Source organism: Thunnus albacares, chromosome 14 (assembly GCF_914725855.1).
Source record: "Thunnus albacares chromosome 14, fThuAlb1.1, whole genome shotgun sequence".
Taxonomy (NCBI): domain Eukaryota; kingdom Metazoa; phylum Chordata; class Actinopteri; order Scombriformes; family Scombridae; genus Thunnus; species Thunnus albacares.
Window position 1 is genome coordinate 4,716,600 of NC_058119.1, and position 22,077 is coordinate 4,738,676.

Genomic DNA, 22,077 nt, shown 5'->3' on the forward strand with positions numbered 1-22,077 from the left:
GAAAAATAATATGAAGTTCCTGTTTTCTGCACATCAGAAAGCAGAAGTGGCCTCTAACTCCGCTCGAGTTTCTACCACAAGGCGGAGAGCAGGGAAAGCCCCCGAAACTAAGACTAACCACAGTTTCGGCCAGTCCCTAGTCACAGAGACCACTGCTGAGGCAGGACTATATATAATATGTCACTGTGTCTTTTGAAAGATTACACAATGACAGATACAATCGGTGTAAGGGTTATCCAAGCGGAATTGACTGAAATTACCTCAGAGTCAACAATGGACAAACAACACATACATTAACCCTTTGCAAGACTGTCAAAGACTCAGCTGTGATTCCAAAAACACACTTGCTGCACAGCTTCACTTTGCAAAACTCAGCCAGTTTTGACATTTGGCTTTGATGCTTGCGGCTGGAAAATATAACCATGTCCTAATTTTTTTTTCTGTGTTGCGTTGCAGTGATGCAACTAGCTATTTACAGCCCACCCTAAAACAAAACAGTGTGTTAATTTTGACAGTCATGTTAAATTCAGTGACAGATGAACATTTAAAAGTTGCAGTTTGTGATGCATTTTGGCAGAAATGTCTGAGCATTATGATAAACCTTTTCATTCACTTGTAGAATTTATTTTGCAGGTTAACGACTTAAACCAGGCTGTTCATGGTCAGAGACCAAGGTAAACAGATTTTGAACAATAGAAATGCCTGCATTCAAACATGAAGTCATGGAATTTGACAGAACAGCCATTAAGAGAACACACTGAAACCTTAAAGCTATTATAATCAATATCTTTTATATTAGCAGTGAATAAAACACCTACATTCATGTGAAAGGTGTTGCATGCAGTGAAAAGCTTTCAGAGACAGTCACGAGACTGCAGATCCCCTCAGCTCTATGGAGCTTTTTAGTGTCTTTCAGTTCATTGTTTTGGTTTTACAGCCGCAACTTCACTGTTTTGCTTCAGTCTCACTGCCAATGCTAATGCTAATTTTCATTAGCAAAAAAACAGGCTTAAAACCATTAAAACAAAATGTACTCAACGGAAAAAATGAACATCCAACTACTTAAAGGGTCTTTTAGTATGACTAAATGCTGAAGAAGACTTTTTTAGGAGACCAAAATGGTAGAATTAACTTTGATGAACTGAAAATACACTGAAATAGCAGCAGCTACACCTTTACTCTGTGAATCTGGGGTTACACCATGGTTATGTTACCTAACCAATGTTGTCGCCATGGTAGTCACAACGTAGCCTTGCCCTAAAGCATACCCTGCTTTATCGTCAATTTAAATTAAATGGGACCATAATTTACAAAATGAACATCATGCTGTATTGAAGAAGACTTGAAACTAGCTTGAGACCATAAACTCATTAGGAAAGTGTTTATTGAGGTAATAAATCAAGTGAGAAGTAGGGTCATTTCCTTATAGACTTCTAAACTATCGGACTTCTTTTTGCAGCCAGTGGAGTCAGAGAATGCAGGTTTAAGGCACCTCTTCCACATTGGCTTCACTTTCCAAACCTGGAACTACCTGCTTGGTTAAAACACACCCAGTCTCTGCTTTCACAGGAATTAACTTTCATTAATCTTCGAAATCATGGCAGTTTTATAGAAATATTTGTAGTCTGTAGCTAATTGCTCCACTTGTTCAGTACAGTATACCATGTTTGGTGACACTGAAGCAAGAACCATAGCCATCTTAGCTGACATTAAAGAACAGTGAAAGGCCCACTGACGTAGATTACATTTGTTTTTACTCTCTCAAGGATGTGTTACTTCCTTAATGCAATGCACATAACAGAAATGTGCGTTCTCTCCATGCATTTGTGTGAGTTCCATATGTATATTTTACATTTAGAGTAAGTGTTGGATGCTCTTCAACTCTGTCCATCATTACAAACACATATTTTGTGGCCAAGCATTGTTTAAAGAAACAGAGGTTTAAATGAAATTCTAGTCAAAGTTTCCAAAGATATCACAGATTTCAAACACTCCAGGCTGAATTTGGGGGAATTTGAGGCACAAAACATCTTGAGGTGAATGTAGTAATGGAGCATCCATAACAAAAAATATATAAATAATTTCCAGGGTTTTAATGTTTAGTGTAAGTGTTTAATTGAGTTATTGGACATAGGCAGATATTGCAAACTTCCTTCTCCAGTTGTTCAGTGCAATCAGTTCTGGTTTGCAAAAGATCAGTTCTTGTCGAAAACTTGAAGACATCAAGTACCACTGTGGTGCAGTCTGCTGTATTACAGATATGGCTTTTAGACATACTGTTGGGAAAATAAGTGAGTGTAGGTGATTACCATTCTCTATCAGTGTCTGAACTCTCATAATCTCCCCTTAAGGATGACAGTGAGAGAATATTGTGAAATATCTCTTTAAAAGTGCACAGTGGTATGCTGCAGAACATACTGCGAGGAAATGGAAGACGAGAGGACAGGAAGCACATGGAGACGCCATCTGTTGTTGGGCAACAAAGCAGAAAAAAAGTGCCAAACTGGAGACACACACATACACACATATGACATAAAGAAATTGGCAAGCACAAACAGACTCCAATAAGTGAGCACATATTCAACTGAAAAGGATGCTTAAGCTTACTGTCACACAAATGAGCATAAAACAGATCACTATAACGTGCAATACTGTATGTACAAAAGTCAACATCTTGCATTTTTTAGAAGTATCAAAATAAATGCAGAAGAACCAGATATATCATATTCTGATATCATCTCTTTTTCTTCTCCACACATTCTTCCTCCTTGTCAAAACCTGCCACCTACATTACTCACAATGCAACTTCTTAAGTCGGAGATTTGGGTATGTTATGCTAGTAGTTGCCTGTTAGCCTCAAGAAGAGATGAGGAGCGGGCTACAGAGGCCCAAATTGTTTTCATTTCCAAACATATCCTCAGCTCCAACTGACACTGACACAAGTGAAATCACTTGGGACAATTTTGCGCCGCTTTTTCTAGAGCCACAATTGACTAAATACAATTCTTTCCATATATGCATCAGTACTCCCCAACACCTGTAAACAGACTTTGATGTGTAAAATTGGTGGAGTTCCCCTTTAAAGTCACACATGCAGCATTTTGCTGGTGTCTTGCTTCAATAATTTAGTGTCAACAGCTAACATGGGAAACAAATATTTAAATGAGTGAGTGAGTGGGGAGGCTGACATCATCATCATTTGACATTTCCGGGGAGGGACGGTCATGACATAAAAACACAAAAAATACAATACTACACAATAATTTTTACATGTATTCTTAGAAAATGTATGCTCTGAAATTCAAAACTACTTTTAAAAAATAAAGATGCAGGAATCAATATTTTTATATTAACACTGGATCAAATAATTATGTGTAATGTGAAAGGGGTCACTGATAGTGATGAACCCACAGAGAATTATCACCTGACTCTGCAGTTCCTCTCAGCTCTGCCGAGCTTTATGACATCTTTCACACTCAACCAAACACATTTCACACTCTATAATGAGCAGAGAAGTGGTTCTACACCTCCTCAGCACACACTAAGTCACTTTTTCTGCCTGAGCACACAATATGGATACATATACAATACATGTATAGGAGATACACATATACAAACACTAATGTGTAATTATATATGCCATAGTGTGGTATCATTGCTATTTTCAAAGTGTTATTTATTTCCATCAATTTCCAAAATCCAAATCTTGATTTCTCAGGTTGAACTGTAGAGATGGGATGGTTTTGTTGATTGGACTCAGTAGCCTAGACCACATAGTGAGCCAAGTATTGAAAATCATTATATGTTGGTGTGCTACTTGTTTTTTGTTGAAAAGTTAACTAGCTGAATTAATAACTTTTAGCTAACTGACTTTATAACTCTTAGTCACTATGCCAATGGGTGTAATTACAGTCTAAAGACTCTGCCATTTCAGTGGCTTTTGAGGTTGTGGAGAAACTTTGTGCTACGTAGTGCTACTGTGGAGCTGCTAGAACTGTAGTACACATTGTATTATAGTAACATACCAAATATTTATGGAGACTAACCTTCATGTGCTGAAGAACATAACATTAAACAGTGTCAGATTTTGAAAGTTTATTGGCAAAGAAACATGTAATTCCTCAGCAACACTTAAACCTACGGTGACAGAACGGCTATAGTAAGAAATAATATTTCCTACATAATATTGTTATAATGTTAAAGTTTTCTTTTATTTGTCCTCAAATGAGGTGGTATGTACCTTGTTATGTTTTTTGTTTTTTTGTTTTTTCTGCAAGCTGATTAGTGCATGTTCCCAGCTGGCTAGCATGTTAGCAGTTAGCTCGCAAGCTAATACTTCGCTGTACCATTTTATGGTGGGACCAGGCCTCACACACAGCTACAGTACAAGAAATTTTTTAAACAAAATGAAATAGTACCATGTGTTTTTTAGCCACTCTAAATACGCTCCACAAAAGGACACGCCACAAAAATATCAATCATTACTGCAGCAACAGCGTAAGCCTGACTTTTTTCGCATGGCAAAAAGAGCTGTAAACTTGGATTTTTCTGTTTCTCTGCTGAAAAGACAATAAATTTCACTCAAATCACAGTTCTTAAGGCATTAAATAACAAACAGTAGTTCATTTCCAAAGGCGCTTGTTATTTTCCCAGCTATATAGCCTATTTTTAATGATTTGTTGGAAGGCACAGCACCTTGACAAACCTACTCTTAACATGTTCATTTTGTGACAACCAGATCTGACTAGCTGTTCAACCAAAGCTATATCAGACCAGGTGACAGGCCATAAAAGTAAACATATTTTTCACTTTTCACTCTTTCATCTTTTATTATTTTTGTCATATTTTTGTCATTTTAAATATGTTTACAAAATGCATCATGTTTTGATCATACCTACGGTGGTAGTGACATTCAGAAGTGTGTGAGCTGCTCCCGTGACACTCGCATCTCATCAAAGCTCATCAACAGCAGCAAAGACGAGTGGAAGGATCGACTCTGTCACTGATGGGAAAAAGAAGAAAGGTTCAGTAGGAATGAGATGAGTCGCACCACAGCAGAGCTCATGTTCTTTGAAGACTCCGGCCGTCACATCTTTCTGCTTAAGCCCTCTCCTGGCGGCGGGAAGCTTTCTAATCGTATCCTTCTTATTATCATCCAACTTCATTGTGGAGAAAACACTTGTTCGAGAGTTCTTCAGTCGGTTTGCTATTCGTATAATGTAAGACTCCTATAGTGCCTCTCCAGCTCTCTTTACTGAGAACTTTAATCCTATTATTCAGCTGGCAGATCTGCTGCAACAGATGTGTCCTTTATACTGGAGATTCAGAGTGTATTTCTTTCTTGTCTTGGCTCTGGAAGGCACAGGCATCACATGACTGTAAGAAGCTTCAGAACTGGCCATGTAGTTAATGAATGGTTAGCAATACCCCCAAACTATATTATGAATTTAAATAAAGGTTGTCAAGCTTTCTGACAAATGAAGACCTTTGTAATATGTAATTTTAGTGAATACATTTACCAGCAAATTATCTGCTGTCTGTTTAGCTGCCACAGTGTAATGTAACCCCACATGAATGTGCATTGATGTTTTATGCCTGTCAACAGGGTAACATATCTCTTTTCTGGACATGACTGAAAATAACAGTATAACTGTCTTATGAAGAAAGATGATAAATTAAATAAGTTTTATGCAAATAACATCCCTAATGTTCCTTAATGCAAGTTTCCAAGCAAAACTCTTAACTGCTGTGACCACAATTGAAACATGAAATTACCCTACAGTTATGGATCCTGATGACTCTTTTCAACCAAGTGTAACAGAAGCTGGTGACTTTAGGCTACAGCACACAGTGCATGATATGAGGCTATTAACTGGAAATACCAGAAATAAACATGGCCATTGTTATTTTGTGTTTTTCTGGTCTCATTATCACCATTGTCAAGCTTATCCAAAACACTGCAAAGTACATTGATCCCTTCAAGATGATACCCACCATATGCTCTGCACTTGGTTTACTTTCTTCCAAACCCGAGTAACCAAGAATGCATCATTTTAACAGCACAGGGAGCTTCAGACTCTAAAGAAACGTAGCTAGTGTTACAGAATCAACATTAAATTTATTGGACAGGTAAGAATGTAGCTAATTTTAGCAACCTAATCTAGCTAGCCTGTGTTTTTTTGGTATAGTTGGCTAACATTACAGAAGCCTTCCAGTGTACTGTCATTGTGCCTCATGCTGCATTCATGTAATGTTGGTAAAAGGGGAAAACAGGAAAATCTTACATTATTCTGTCTTGGGAGAGAGTTTTTGTGTCCTTCTAAGATGGTTACCCACATTGCTAGCCTTGAAGTCAGACTATATAAATAGGTTAAATTTAGCTATTTTTGTTACATATCTATCATAGAAAACAAGTAAGGCCAGATACAAACAAGCAGTATAGCTCTGTTCTTAGTTAGCCAAATCGATTATTTCAGTGTTAATGAGGGATTTTAAAAAACTAACTTGAGGTGTAGTTTACATAGGTTCCACTTACTCTAAACTCTGGACTTTTTTCTAAGGACACATGGTGAGACTTTTCCCCAGAAACTTGACATTTTTGTCAGGAGCACGTTATCTTTTTATCCTCACCTGTGTCTGTTCAGTGACTTGCTGTGAAACTGACTGTGCTGAAGTGAGAGAAAGGTTGTGGTTGAGGGTGTGTCAGTAGCAAAGCAGTCAAGGAGAAAAGGGCATTTCTGATGACTAAGATTGAAAGATTTGTACCCGCATCAGCTGCCAACTCAGACTGTACCAGGTGTAGTTCCTAGTGCAAACCCCTGGGCATCATATCGTCCTGTAGCAGAACTATGCCTGTACCTCAACTTCGGAAATGAAATGTGCTCTCATAGAAACAAACTAAAGGGTCTACAATAGTGCTCAAATTATCATCCTCAGATACAGACTTCGAATGAATGTTCCATATGTTAATTTGTGTGTGTGGTTGTGTGAAAAAAGAAAGAAAAAAATATACTGAGAACACTGAGTGCTGATTCTCACTTCAGGCTGTCAGGTACATTTAAACTGAAGTGTTAAATCACTGCTATCATTTATTCACACTACATAATGTCAACGTTAGAATGAAAAAGAGAAAAACCATGAGACAAAAGATGTACTCAGCAGGAGGGCTTGTTGCAGGTTCATTGAATATGTTGGGTAAACTGTATGTTTGGAGTGTAAATGTGAGAGCAAGCATCCCCAGAGAGTTGATGTGCTCTTCCAAATTAATTAATTAGTGAAAGATAAATGATAACTGAAAACAACTGTCATTTTTTAATATCTAATTAGTATCCTATAATATTCAGTATTAAAAACCATACGTCACATACTGTACATGATCATGAATATACATTCATGTTTACCTTACTGGTTGAAATATTGTGGATTAAAGTCCAGCTGAGAATTAGTTGTCCCTTCCTTCAGTCAAAAATCAAATTCAGAATGATTTTTACATGTAGTACTAATTTTTTTCATTACAGAAAGGAGGGAAAAAAAAGTCTTCGAATGAATCAGAAACACTCCTTTACTCTCTAAGCCTCTGAGTGGGCACAACAGTGTATGTGTTGGAATGAGCTGAAGCAGCAGATGCACAGAGAGACAAAGTAAGCAAACTTGCACTGGCAGTCTGTAAGGACAGACTGTTTTGTTAGCAGTGGTATTAGAGAATAAGAACTATACCATTTAGCATCTGAACTGATCAATGTTGACATTTGCAGATACACTTTAAGATGTTCACTGTATAAGCTGTGCTACACCTGACTAGGTAATTAGCTGCCTAGTCACCTTCCCCTAAGTGAGTGTTTGTTTGGTAGCTTATTCAAAAAGCCAAAGTGCAAGACATGTCTTTATTTGTAGATAAGGAGACATCAGCCAGAAAGCTAATGTGGGTTGTTATTCAAGTTCGTGGCTCTTTTGCGTATCATGGTAGGCTGTTTAAATCAGTCAAATCACTGTTCTACTGCTTTATGCAAATATAGTTTAAAATGAAATTATTTGAATGACAATATATATATAAGTTCCGAGGGAAATTTCTATATTCTTTTTTAGGGTGACTTTGTAACATCTGTCCAGGGACTACAGATAAAAATAGCCTTTTGGCAAACAGTGGCACATATAAGTGATTAATGCACAGACAGGGGCCACCGTCATGATTTTTTTTCCTGTTAGATACAGATTTTCTTTCAAAGGAGCACTGAACATTTAATTTAAGGAGCAAATAACTATGCTGTACTTGACAGAAAGCATACAATTGAATTCTTCACAGTGTCTACCATTTTATTAATGTCATCAATAACAATGTAATTATGTTTAATCAAGTTGCCTCCAAGGGCTGCGATCTGTAGTGATCGTCCAAAATCAGGGTTAAATGGATGCCCACTGCTGTTTGGGTACAGTGGTGGGACTGGAGAGGTTTCCTGTCAGAGGTGTAATCATAGTCTTCCTGGTGGTAAGGTGTAGTTTGTCACTGTACTGTATCAGTATGCTCCTTTTCTAACTGTTAAAACTGAACAATCTGTGTATACTGGAGGAAGTTGGTCATTTTGTGTCTTTCTAGGTTTCAACAATCCTCAATTGTGTTTCCAGCTTTAATATGGCTAACCAGTCCATACCAACAGTGCTAGCTTTTCATATGTTTGCTAGCAGTTGTGCTTTCTATTTTTTCTTTGAACTTCTGTCTTACATAAGCAGTTATCTGTCATTTGCTCTTTTCCTGAGGGAGCATTTTTTCTTTGTTTTGCGGTGCGCATTACTATTGCATGTGCCATCGATGCGCATATTAATACTGCATTAGTTCCAGTCAGATTAGAGGTTCTGACTTTACTGATGTTTCAGAAGTCAGAGATAATCTTAGTTATATTCAGTATTAGAAAGTGAATCTCTTTGCATGTCTAATCCTCAACTGTGAGCTCATTTGTGGTATCTGTTCAGCATTTAACACACAAACTTGGTTTTTGGCTCCAACCACTTAGAGTTACTTCAATTGATGGGATTATTTCTGCTTCCAGGAGAGAACTTTATGCGATACACAGAGCTTCATACAGTGCTCACTTTGTTTAAACACTTCCACATGACAAATTTCTTAATCCACATCCCCATTTTTATTTGAGTTAATCGTGGCAAATTTCACATTGTAGGGCATAAGGGTGGCAAATGTGCTGAACAATACCAGCAAGCATAGTGAATATTCATCTGTGGAACAATCACATTTTTTTTAAAATAAGCCAGATACAAACCATTTTCAAGTGTTATATAATATTAACCTCTCCTCTTAACCAATTCTAATGGAATTTATTCCTGCTATTACTGTACATTAATACTCATACCGTATATGACCATAATGCAAACAATAATGTAAATATCAAAATGCTGTACAAAAAACAGGATGTACAGGAAATTAGTTGGGAAAGATACAGCATACAGATAAACATAAAAAATACAAAAGAGGCACTTAAGAATATCAGATACATACGCATACACACTCACACACACACATACATATTTATATGTATATATACTTACAATATACTACAAATTCAATATTAAGTCCATGTTATCACACAATTCACCTGAAAAGTTATTTTTTTTACAATTATATCAGATATACTTGGCTGGGGAGAAATGTAAAGACCTTGTCAACTAATGATAATCAAGGTCTTACTCGATAGGAAGAACAGCTGACAAAGTCAGGAAAAATGTTAAAATCCTGCTCATATGCACCATTGCTGTCTTACACCTTGCATGGCTTTTAATTTCACAGATATCTTTCTATTGCAACCAGGAATGCAAATGTCTGTCCCTACTGGCTGACTGGACAGACCAATACATGCTTCCTGATGTCAGGCTAACATTGGCCTTTTATTAAAAACTTAACACAAAAAGGTAATGCTGTCAACTTCTGAGGAGGATATGATAATACTTGACAGCTTCCCAGGTGAGTGTAAAATCTTGCAGTAAAACCTGCTTCACACTGCCTTGACAGCTGCTACAGTAACCCTGCCTTTCAGTGGAGAGTTAATTCAGTGGATTAATGCATGCTAATTTAGAGACTACTGCACACTCATAGGAGTACAGTTCTATGGGAAACATTATTTCTGTAGACCAATTTTTGACAGGTAAATGAACAATTTTACAGCAGTTAATATCTAACAAAAATACTGTGCATTTACACCTAGAAGCTTTGAACCGACAGATTCAGAGGGATAAAGTCAACAGTATCACCACCTACTATGTATATATAGTATATCATGGAATATGGGTGTTTGTTTAATTTCACATATCACTTAGCCAAAATATTGCAAGGTGAGACAATATGAGTCCAATCAATCATGTTCATGAAGCAGCAAGTTCCTGAAAATGTAGGTTTGTTTTCAGCGATTTGGAGAAACCTACAGCACTTTCAACAGGAAGACACAGATTGTCAAAAAAGTGCAACACACATCACCTGTCTGCTTTCATAACATTAGTCACAGACCACATCCAGTCATCTTGTTCAGTTAAGAATAGAGGACATTCAGGTGACACATCACACCCAGTGGCAGCCACACTGAAAGTCCATATTCTGCTCTTGGCCAATAACAGCTGTGAACAGCATGATGGTTCTGTGCTGTTTTTAACTAACAATACAACATTTCACCAATGTTATACATGAAGGATTGTGGATTCTATGTAAAGCATCGACATAAGCTATGAAACCATAGTAGAGCTGTCATCTTTTATTTGAAATTCAAACTACCATTTGAATGTGGAACTTTTTTTATATTCAATCTGTAATGATCTGTCCCAATTCAATACTCAGTCTATAAGCACAGCAGGTTGCACCTGCTGGTAAAATGCAATGTCACTGATCTAATGCATGACCTGTAGCCCTATCAGTAAACTCAATTAATTAGCTTCCTTACCGCAAAATGAAAGAAGCTAGCTAGCTGTGCTGAAAAGATAATGACACCAAACCGCCCGAGAAAAAAGCTTTTTGGAAGCATTTTGGATTCAACACAATAGATGGAAAAAATGTTGATAAAAGCGAGGCTGCTTGCAGCCTTTTAAAAATGCAACTTTCTTACAGTAACGTTACACAACAACCAATCTAAAGTCACCTGTTGGCTTGTCACTCAGTGAAGCACCAAAATCGAAAGGAACTGCTATCTGCAACGTTAACAATTTTGGCTAGCGCTGAAAACATTCAACTTAATTGGAGCAAATTACATAATAGTTCTTACATGTTCAAACCTGACTTTCTTGAAATAGTGACAGCTTTAAACCAGTGGTTAGTTAACCACATCTCTGTTAACACTAGCTAACTGATGTAGCTACATTATCACTAGAAAATGTATCTTGCAGAAACTAGGCTAGTTGTGAAGCTGACAGTTTGATATTATTTTTGTGGAGTCAACAGGGCTATGAAAGACAGATTACTGTGTCACAGTAAGCTACATTTTGAAACAGATTTCTTTTGCCTTAAACAACAGCAGAAATCTTTTTCCTTGACCTGTTGTTACAAACTACATTTGGCCATCATCAACGTTCCTCCATGGTGCCAGTCGCACTTGACAGGAAAGTAGTGATGTCACTAAAAAGCCTATCTATTCTTAACTTTGTCTTTATTGATAACAAGTCATTAAATTTTGTTTTTTTGTTTTTTTTGCTCTACAGTTTTGTACAACTTTCAAAGGGAGCAGCTACTATCAACTTTTAGAGTAAAATAAAATTGCAGAATAGATAAATATTACATTGTGCCTGCTAGTACTATCAGAGATTAACAACAAAACTTCAAGTCAATCTCAGAAAATAGGATTTAAAAGTATTGCTATTACAAACTGGCTCACCCCTGCCCTTTTAAGTCATTCTCTTTGTCTTTTCTGTCCCTTATGTTTTTCAAAGAATTTGAAAAATTAAAAAAAATAATCTCCCTGATCTCCCTCTTCACATTATAATATTTACTTTACAGTGCTTGTGTAAAGTGAGCTCAGTCCAGCTTGTGGCTCAGTGGAGCTGTAGCTTCAGTGTTTGATGAGTAAGCAGAACTATTCCTCCGTAAGACCAACATGCCAATCAGCAGACACCTTTGGTTTTAAAATGGTCTTCAGTGTCAGAAACCACATTTCACATTTGCCAGAGTTCTAGCCCACGGCATTAAATAAGGCAATTTTCTGTCTAAGTTGTGTTTATAGCCCTGGTGAGGAAAAGCCTTGCAAGACACATTTGGGTCTCAACTGTTTAAGATGGTTTTGGGATTCCATCCAAGGCGAGTTTCCTTAGCTTGGCTCAAAATAAGACCTTCCACCCCACCATCCCTTTCGGCAAAGAAATAATGTCATTGCCGTTTATGGTAAGCCCTTAACCTGAAGAGATTCTAATAACATGTTTATCAGATTCTAAAGATCTATGAATATGTTTTACTACTATTGTCATGACCCTGGGTTTCAGTGTCCTACAGGGTCTTCCAGAAGCTTTATAACCCTGCTAAGTTCTGGCATAAACAATGAATTGTTGTTTTTTTCCCCTTAACAATTGAATTGGTTCCTTTTTAAAAACAGCTGTTTCTGTGTTCAAAACCAAGTATTAATCAAACCCTATTCAACACACTGGCTCCCTACAAAGGAACAATCTCATTGTACTCGTTCCTCTCTCCTCTAACTCCCATCATCATCAACGTTCCATCCAGTCCAGCCATGCTGGAGCTGAGTCCTGCGCAGCCCTTCAGCCCTCCTCCTGCCAGGTCTTGGCATGCCATGGCATCATGAGAAGACATAAAAATCCCACTACGTGCAGAAGTGGAGGTGATGCTCTCCTCCCCCCTCCTTTGTTCTTCTGGTGTTGGAGCAGGCGCTCTGATTCCACTACTTCCAGCCCCCATGCCACCTCCAGTACCAGCACCACCACGTCTCTTAGGTGGCGGACCCCAGAGGAAGGCGTGGGCAGGCCTGTAGTGCTGGCGGGCATAGCGTAGCAGGCGCCTGCGGGTGGCTGGCAGGCGGATGGTGTAGACGTAGTACTCCAACACACTGTGCTGCATGTTGGGAAGGGTGTTGTGGCACAGCGACTCCTCCAAGAACAGGCGAACCAGCGGGGCCTTGAAGGCCTCATAGCCGAGCTCGCCCAGGGACTTCAGGATGCGGGTGATCCGCAGGTAGTTGTGCTGGGACCTTCAAAAAAACAAAGCAGAAGCCTGAGTCGTAGGTGACACCACCAGCCAGCTTGAGTCAAGCTGAGACGGGCCAGTTTACACCTCTGCAACTTTTCTCTGCAACATTCTAAAACAGTTTTGTCTCGTTGCAAATCTTTAATCTAAACTGGCCTTTAGACCCCAGAGAGTGAAGGGTTGTGTGCCCAAGTTATTTATTTTGCCCAAAAAGAAGAGGGAAGTTAGCATACCGCTAACTCTCACAGAGGCCAGTTCAGTAAAGGGAACAACTGGAGGTCATACCCATAATTACAAAAGGGGCTAGGGATAAGGTGGATGGGTTTGTTTGTTTCTGATGGTTGTTTGGCCTGAGAGGAATCTAGAAACCAGATGCAAAAGTCGTTGTGCATATTTGATGGGATATTAAGAGCAAGAGAAGGGAATAAAACCCTAATGGGCAGCTGCTTTATGGAAAAGAATTTGTTGTTTTTCATGCGGTTGAGATAATGGCAACAATTAGCATCAGATGGTAGGGTTTAGAGGGGGGTTGTTATTTGAGGAGGTATTGTAACAGCAGTGAGACTATGCTGGGTAGAAGGAGAAAAATATACTTCAAAGTAAAAACCCCTAACATGTGACATTCAGGAGCTTCCTTGACAACAAAACGCAGTGACTTCTCTCAGGCCGTGGAACCATAGAAATAAGATGTGAAAGACAAAAAACTATCCTCCCTTTAAACTACCCTTTAACCATCTGTTTGTTGACTTAAAACATGTTGTTTCACATTTGGCTGGTGATAGAGGAAACAATTAAGTTGAACAGGATTTCGAATAATTGCCTTGCTAAGGGACAAAAAAGCAGCGATTGGCAACCGAGCGATAAGTTCACACAAATCCTGGCTGCAGCTTTATACCCCTAAGCTGCTGCATAATGTGTTTATGTGTGTGTGTGTGTGTGTGTGTGTGTGTGTGTGTGTGTGTGTGTGTGTGTGTGTGTGTGTGTGCTTACTCATTAAGGTGCTGGAAGCGCTCCTGCCAGTTGGGAGCCCGAGCAACATTCCCGCTCTTATCCAGCAGCTTGAGGCCGTAGAAGTCCAACATCAGGGAATAGGCTGCCAGGAATCTCCGCTTGGCTTCCCGAGTGCTTTGGAATTCCTGAGAGGATTCGACACAGCAGATCAGAAACCCACTGACAGGTACAAGACCACCTCTCTGTTTGGCATTAACACTGCATTTGGGGTGATCACATGATGGAGCACATGGACATAAAATAAATCTGTAAATGCTTTCTTGTCAAATTTAAGATTGGATCACCAAAACCGCATGTCAATTTGGTCAAAGACAAGTTTGCACAAATAACAAGGGAGTGTAAATTCCAATTGATGCAACCATAGAAAAATTAACTGTTAGTAACCATCATTAACTACCAAATGAGGGAAATCTTTGGGAAGACTGGTGTTCATCCCTCCAGTAGAGTTCCCACTTAAGAGTCTATGCCAAGGATGGCAGCTATGCCTAAACATAGCTTGGCTGGGTGGCTGCGGCTCAGGAGGTAGAGCGGATCTTCCACTAATCAGAAGGTCAGTGGTTCAATCCACGGCTCCTACAGTCTGTATGTTGAAGTGTCCGTGAGTAAGGTACTGAATCCCAAATTGCTTTGTGCATGAGTGAGCATTAGAAACATTGTAAAGTGCTGTATCACTCCTGATGAGCGGGTTGGCACCTTGCATGGCAGCTTCTGCCATCAGTGTATGAATGTGTGTGTGAATGTTGACATATGATGTCAATTGCTTTGAGTGGCTGGTAGACTAGAAGCGTTATATAAATGCAGTCCATTTACCATTTAGGTCACACCAAAAGCTGATTTTTATTACTCATACTTTTTTCTTGACTGCAACTGCTTTCAGTACACTTTCATTTAAAGGACAGATTCACAATTTTTCAAGTATGTATTAAAATAACAGTCAGGTGTCCATATGAACAGTGAAAGAGGTTTTCCTCGCTTTAATCATTCCTTCTGTTCATACTGGATATTAACCCCTTCAAATGTGCTTTCATGAACAGGAGGAATGTTTACAGCAAGAAAAACCTGTTTCAATGTTCATTTGGGCTTTTGACTACAAAAAAAAAAAAAAAAAAATATGAACCCATCTTTAAACATGCAAAATATCCCATCTAATAAAAGGACTGTTTTCATTTATGGGGCAAACAGAGGATGCACTCTATCACTCAACCATGGTGAACACTTGTGCAATGAGGAAGTGCAAACAAATCAGTTAGCAGCTCCGATAGTAACATACGCAATTAAAAATGATGTCAGGATACAAACAATGTGTGTAGAGTTTCTATATGCATGTCCGCTTGCGTGTGTCTTACTTTGATCTCGTCCTGAGTCAGTTCATGTGCGTAGAAGTTGAGCCCTTGTTCTCTTAACGGGAACAGCCTGCCACACAGAGAATGAATAGAACACCACACGAACAAATTAAAATGGATTTCCTGACTGTAATGAAAACACTTTTAAAAAAGCTAAATAACATGGTTGACAGTTAAAAACTGTCTTTAGATGTTTCTGCTAAGACCAACATTTACATTCAGGATCTGCAGCCGATTTTTCGGTTTTTCAGGTTTTTAGACGAGTTGATTGAAAAAGCAGCTTTGACGAGTCAATTACTGTGGCTTATACCATGCAATTATCAATCCAGTTAATTAAGAGTTTGAGCAGTCACATAAGGTATCACGTAAGGTATATCAAAATCAAAATAGACTGATGACATGTCTCACCACTGAATGTAGGTGTGATTGTGCTCCAGTTTGTCATAGTCGCCTCTCCACTTTGTCAGAATCTCCTCTATATAGATACCTGAGAAAAGATGACAGGGAATAATTAGCTCCCACACATGCATTATAGTGTGTGTGTGTGGGTAAGCAAGCGTGTTTAAACATTGGATCAATTCACTAATCTGCTGGTCTTTCACAGTCAAACATGACCTTTAGCCAAACAAAACTCCCTAATCCCAAAGCCAACACTGCCTCTCTCCACACAGTCAGTAGGTCTGCATGCATAGTGTGTGTGTGTGTGTGTGTGTGTGTGTGTGTGTGTGTAGGGGATCTCACCATCAGGTACTAGAGGGATCTTGTTCAGGTAGAAGCGCAGGTTACGGTACTCATTGGGTAGCCGGGACTTTCTGAAGTTCTACTCACACACACACACAGACAGATGAAAGACATCACACAGGTTGTCTACATTAGTGTGTGTGTGTGTGTGTGTGTGTGAAAAAGCAGCCATGTGCATTGTGTGTCTACATTTTTGGCTATAAATGGCACCACAATTACATGATTTTCCTGTTACAGTGCATGTATGTGTGTGTCTGCGTGTACCGGGTAGCTGTGACGGTATTTGTAGAGGTCCCTGGCAGCGTAGAAACTCCTCTTCATCTTTGGAACAGACTCTGGGGAGTCAGTCAGCTGAGGGAGAAAGGAAGGAATGAAAGAATGAAGGAGGAAAGAAATTTAAAAAAAAAGAGAAAAAGACAAAGCAAGAAATTCTGCTCAAATGTGAGCCTGAAAATAAAACATCCAGTGTTTTCACAGATGCAGTGAAGCACTCATCTGCCATTCAGCTGCATTGAAAGCACTGACTTTGCTTTGAGGTCGAGGGCTGTCATCATCCATTTCTTTCTAGCAAAGGAGGACAATTCACATCAGCGCTGCCGTGCAATTGTTACAAAAGAACGCTGGAAACTAGATCTGATTCTCAAATAAAAAATCTGGGTCATGCTAACTTACGCTGGTCAGAAAGGCTCACAGTGTTACACTGGGCCTAATCCTGTTATATATAATACATCTACACTGTATACTGTACAGTGTATGAATTATACAGTATCATACTGCCACTGTTCAAAAAAAAAAAAACCTAGAGCTATACACTGCATGAGATTTCTTAATTTTTCCATCTTTTCTCAAATAGTCCTACAGCCTGATACAACCTGCTGATTTTAATATTCTAAAACAGTGTGAAATAGTCTAATAACAACCATCCAGTCTGCTATTATCATAAATTATGTCACAGGGATCATAATCTTGAGTCTATCATTGATGAAGTGCTTTTATTTCCTACATAAACCAGCAGGCAGAGACAGTAACTTCAAATGGAAAAGCAATATTGGGAAAAACCAACTATCTTTAACCAAGAAAATAATGTATGCAGCTCGTCTATAATGCCATGTTTGCAAACATAACATCACCACACCATACAGTACATAATAATAATATAGTTTACTATATTAGCAACATGTTATGTAAGTCTGTATGGTTATATCAATTTATGTCAATTCATCTCAAATTTGAGAGTCATTAACCAATTAAATGAAGCACTGTTTGGTGAATTTAATGCCACGTTGAAGCGAACCAGTAAAGTTCACACCATGACAGTGTATATGTTTGCCTATAACCAGGATTATGTAAAATTGACATATTTTTGAATTAAGTTTGGCTTTAACTGTATGCTCTCCAAGCAAAACAGTGGCATGTCTCGGGGCTGCTCGGTTGCCCTTTCTATGTCCTGGCCTTGTCAATATTATTCGCTGCCGGTGATACACATGTCATTATACCAACAAATGCATCAAACATAACCCTCACTGTACCTGCGGCGACGTGTCTCCGGGGTCTCCCGCGGCCCGGTCGCTCTCCGCCGGGCTGACGGTCTCGGAGATGCCGCTGTCATCTTCAGCCGCCGGCTCGTCGCTCTCTGAGTCCGACCCCCACGTCGAGTCGCATTCCTCAACGGTGCTCGGCTCCTTGAAACGCCAGCTGCCCAACAGATTTCCCATTTAAAAAACATGCAACACCTGCTCTCTTTTATTATTCTCTTCTTTGCACAAAATACTACATAATTTTGCACACAACCTCGTTTTTTGGTTTGCAGAGCGCTGGGCTCACACTGCCCTCAGCTGAGCTTTTAAATGGCAGAAAAGGGAATTTCCAGATCAGCAACGATGATGCGTGTTTCTGTATGAGAGGTGGTTAGTGCCGCAGAGGAACGGGAAGAAGTCTTAAAGCCGCAAACAGTAAATTGTGAACTAAATACGTATTGATTGTCTCGATAGCTGCTAAAAAAATATTATCAGATGACCTCTGATAGTGTTAGTATATGTTAAACTAATTAAACAACTAACTAGAACGGTGGACTCAGTAGAGTGCAGATCTCTACCATGTGTAAGTTTTCTGATATGGATATATGCAAAGTTTTTAATCAAGTGTTTTTGTATATTATAGTCTCACCTCGCTCTCCCCTCCCAAACAAAGAAGATATAATTCTCACTCTGTTGTCCCTCTTGGCTCTCTACGGTCAAGATGGTGGCGAAGATAACGAAAATGGAAATGTATTCATCTTGTATCATGCCTAACTTTAGTGGTTCATATGGAGCCCCTAAGGGGACATGAGGGAGAAAAAAATAGATGGGTGAAAAAAAAAAATACTTTTACGTCCATCCTGAGATACTTTTGTGTTCTCCTGAGATATTGCATTCCACCAAGAAATATTTTGAGCAGAAAAAAGTACTTTCGTTCAAAACCCAAGAGAGAAGGAGAAGAGAGCAAACCAGTGTTAAGTGGAGCCACTATCAAAGTATCATCAGTTGTAACGTTACAGAAGTAATTAATGGAAAGTTCTTCAATACGTTAAGGTTAGTTCACTAACGTAATGTTATATTCTCTGGTAACTTTAAAGTTACCAGAGCTCTTAGAGCTAACATTACCCTTTCAAAGTCTTTGCCATGTGCCATAATTTATGAAAACTAATTTTCCATTCAGCTACATGTGATGCAGAACAAGAATGATGTTTATTTTCATTCAGTATGGCTGTTGGACTTTTCCTTTTCTCTTTGTTTTTGTTTTTTGTAAAATCTGTTGTTTACATAGTACATCAAATATATGTGTAGTGGAATACAGAAAGAGTGTGTCCATTGTGTCTCAAATGTATTTTATGATCATACAAAATCATAATGTACAATCCTAAAAGTCCCACTAATTCACAACACATTTAACCATGCAATAATTGTTTATACATTTTTGTTTGTATATATTTCCTTGCATTACTTTTTTTTAATAAAATGCTTATAAAATATATATTTTCTATTGTAATTTATTCCTCAAGAAGGTGATACTATGTTCAACCCATGGTTTTATATTCCATAATGCTTCTGACAGACCCTTTGCTTTTTCCTCACCCGGCTACTGTGTGGCATTAATCACTCCCTATACAGAACAGTAGTAGCAGCATCAGGACCAGAGCTGCGTCACGTGACACTGGGACAGGAGGAGGTTATGGTACCCCCTCCTGAGATTATCAATGTCACACCAGGAACAAAGGGAGAAGGCTCACATTTAGGACAGTCTCAGCTGTAATTTTAAAATATTAACTTTTAACTAAAAAGAAGGTATATGAAAATTCTGGTCTTTTCACTCAAATTTATGGCTTTATTGCTTGTCAAAATCTAGTAATTGAGGCCACCTATAATGCTTGATCATATTCCTACCATGCATGGCAAAAAAATTACTTAAAAGCCTTTCTGTGAAAAAATATTATTATTATTATTATTATTATTATTATTATCAAGCTTTATTTATTCAGGAAATCTCATTGAGATCAAGATCATCTTTTGCAAGAGAGACCTGAGAACAGGTTACATACGTATACACCGGATACACAATAAGACGGTTCATTCACATCAACAAACATCATACACACCCAGACACACTACTTCAATCACAAACATTATGAAGAATAACAGCTTGTAAAGGCCCTCAGGGGAACAAGTGTCTCTAGCTTTAAGCTGCGTTGTAGTATTCCAGTAGTACGGTGCATAGTACCTGAAACCAGTCTTCCCCGGTTCAGAGTTTGTATGAGGAACTTTTAAAGCCAAACCGCTCTGTGACCTCCTGTCATAGTTATTAGCTCTGAGCTCAACAAGGGATGTTAAATAACTTCGTAACTTAAATAGCAAGGCCTTATAAATGAAGACACAGGTCTGCCGGTGCCTTCTAGATGACAGTGATGACCATCCGACCTTTTCATATAACTCACAGTGGCGAGTGTGATAGCTGTCTGCTGCAATGAATTGAATAGCACTGTGGTAGATAGGGTCCGAGGGTTTAAGGGTGGTGGCAGCAGCATGAGCATACAAGATATCTCCATAATCCAATATGGACAGTATGGTAGACTGTATAATGTGTTTTCTGCTTTGAAAAGAGAAACAAGCTCTGCTCCTGTACAAGAATCCAATATGAATTTCTAGTGTTTGAGCGAGATGTTCGATTATATTTCAGAGTTTTAAGTCTCACATTATTATTATACATATTTCACATTATAATGTGTAGTGAGAACAATGTACTCGGACCTACGGGGCAGTATAATGAAATAGTTCCTACTGTATGACTTGTGTTGGGTTTCATACTTGCGCCTGTCCTTTTTTCTCACAACACAGCAGCTACAGAATCATTGTTAGTATACAGTACTTCTCTTGTTTGGAAACCACCCCGCAAATGTACAGTTTGTTTGCATTTTAATTGTCATTTCAAATCAGTACTAACCATAAACATTTTGTGGAAAGTCAGACAATAAAATGGCCAGTCATTGCTCTAATTTCTTTTTGGATTTATTGTTCTGGGAACAGAACTGCAGTGCGGGGTCCAAGACAAATTTCCCCATGAGGACATTAAAGTATATTGTATTCTATTTTATTCTAATTTACTCTCAGTTCAGAATTTCAGGAAAAAGTAGTTTAGTTCAGTCTTTCTCACAACAAGGTGTGATGACGTCTATACTAGGTAATCCTCAGACCCAAGATAAAGGAAACCAGTAACTACCAGTATGGGGCTAATATTAGCCATTTATTAAGTTTTCTCATTATTAATTGGGATCTTTAATAGTAATGCATACATTTTTTTTTTTACTGTATCATTAAATTGACTTTAGTATTGATATTAGTGTTTGTATTTTAGTATTTTAGTATCATCCTGGCTTTTTAGTTCACAGTTTAGGTGTCCTTTTCTTCAAAATTAAATTCTACCAAAATATAACAAGTTAAAAATGACTTCACCCCAAATAAAATCAGTATCCGCCTGTACCTTACACTGGGAAGAAGACTCACCTGGAGGGGAGGCTTCAGAACAACAAGCCAACATGAACAACACCTGTGACATTGATGTGACTCTGATTATAAAGTGCATTCAGCCCTCCAGCTGGGGCCGCTGCTGCAGAGGTCAGTGTAAAAGTCTTTTTTCTAGTTGGAAAGAAGATCTGTGAAATGTTGAAATGTCAAGTGAAACTGGAGATTGAGACACCTGTGAGTCAATAGCACAGTAGTCTCGTCTTGTCAGCAAATAGAGGAATGGAAGTGATTCTTTTATAGTATTTTTAGTGACAGCTGTTATATGTATGCCTTTCTAGATGAGTGTGTGCATGATAGATTTCTCTATGAAAGTGAGTGCAGTTGGAGGTTGTGAATGTTTGATTTCCCAAGCACCACATGACTGCAGGAGATTTCTGACTGCCATAAATCAATTTCTGTTAATGGTGGAAATTCCAGATCAGATGACTACTAAAATTCAATCAACTGAACTACAGAGATGTTCAGGGAAATGTATTTGCAACTTCTTAGAAAATCTGTTTACGAGTGAACAGTGACAGTCACACAGTCAGCGATAACAACAACTTTGTTGTAGAGGTGAACAGAGCTGACTTAAAGTTGATCTTTTCCTAATCTGAGGATTGAGAAACAGCCTGTGAGGCTCCAAGTATGTAAACATTTCATCTAAATATGAGCCTTATGCTAAGGCACAAAATAACAGAGCGACACTGTCTTTACATACTCTTATCATTTCATTGCTCCAATATTGTGTCAGTCACAAAGGAGTTTT

The 22,077-nt window shown here is 38.5% G+C and overlaps 1 protein-coding gene and 1 long non-coding RNA gene across 2 annotated transcripts; one reads left to right on the forward strand and one right to left on the reverse strand.

The window, feature by feature from the left end:
• The first annotated feature begins 3,919 nt into the window (after positions 1-3,919).
• Positions 3,920-5,892, forward strand: LOC122997483. The gene is made up of 3 exons (XR_006407216.1): positions 3,920-4,159; positions 4,970-5,136; positions 5,732-5,892. It is a non-coding gene; the product is annotated as an uncharacterized LOC122997483 (long non-coding RNA).
• Positions 5,893-9,114: 3,222 nt separating this feature from the next.
• Positions 9,115-18,145, reverse strand: ogfrl1 (opioid growth factor receptor-like 1). Its single transcript, XM_044373610.1, has 7 exons — positions 17,802-18,145; positions 16,537-16,623; positions 16,273-16,351; positions 15,940-16,018; positions 15,535-15,601; positions 14,168-14,313; positions 9,115-13,181 (listed from the first exon to the last, which is right to left on the reverse strand). Exons 1-7 carry the CDS (start codon positions 17,985-17,987, stop codon positions 12,629-12,631), a joined length of 1,197 nt encoding a protein of 398 aa, XP_044229545.1. The 5' UTR covers positions 17,988-18,145; the 3' UTR covers positions 9,115-12,628.
• Between the last annotated feature and the right edge of the window lie 3,932 nt (positions 18,146-22,077).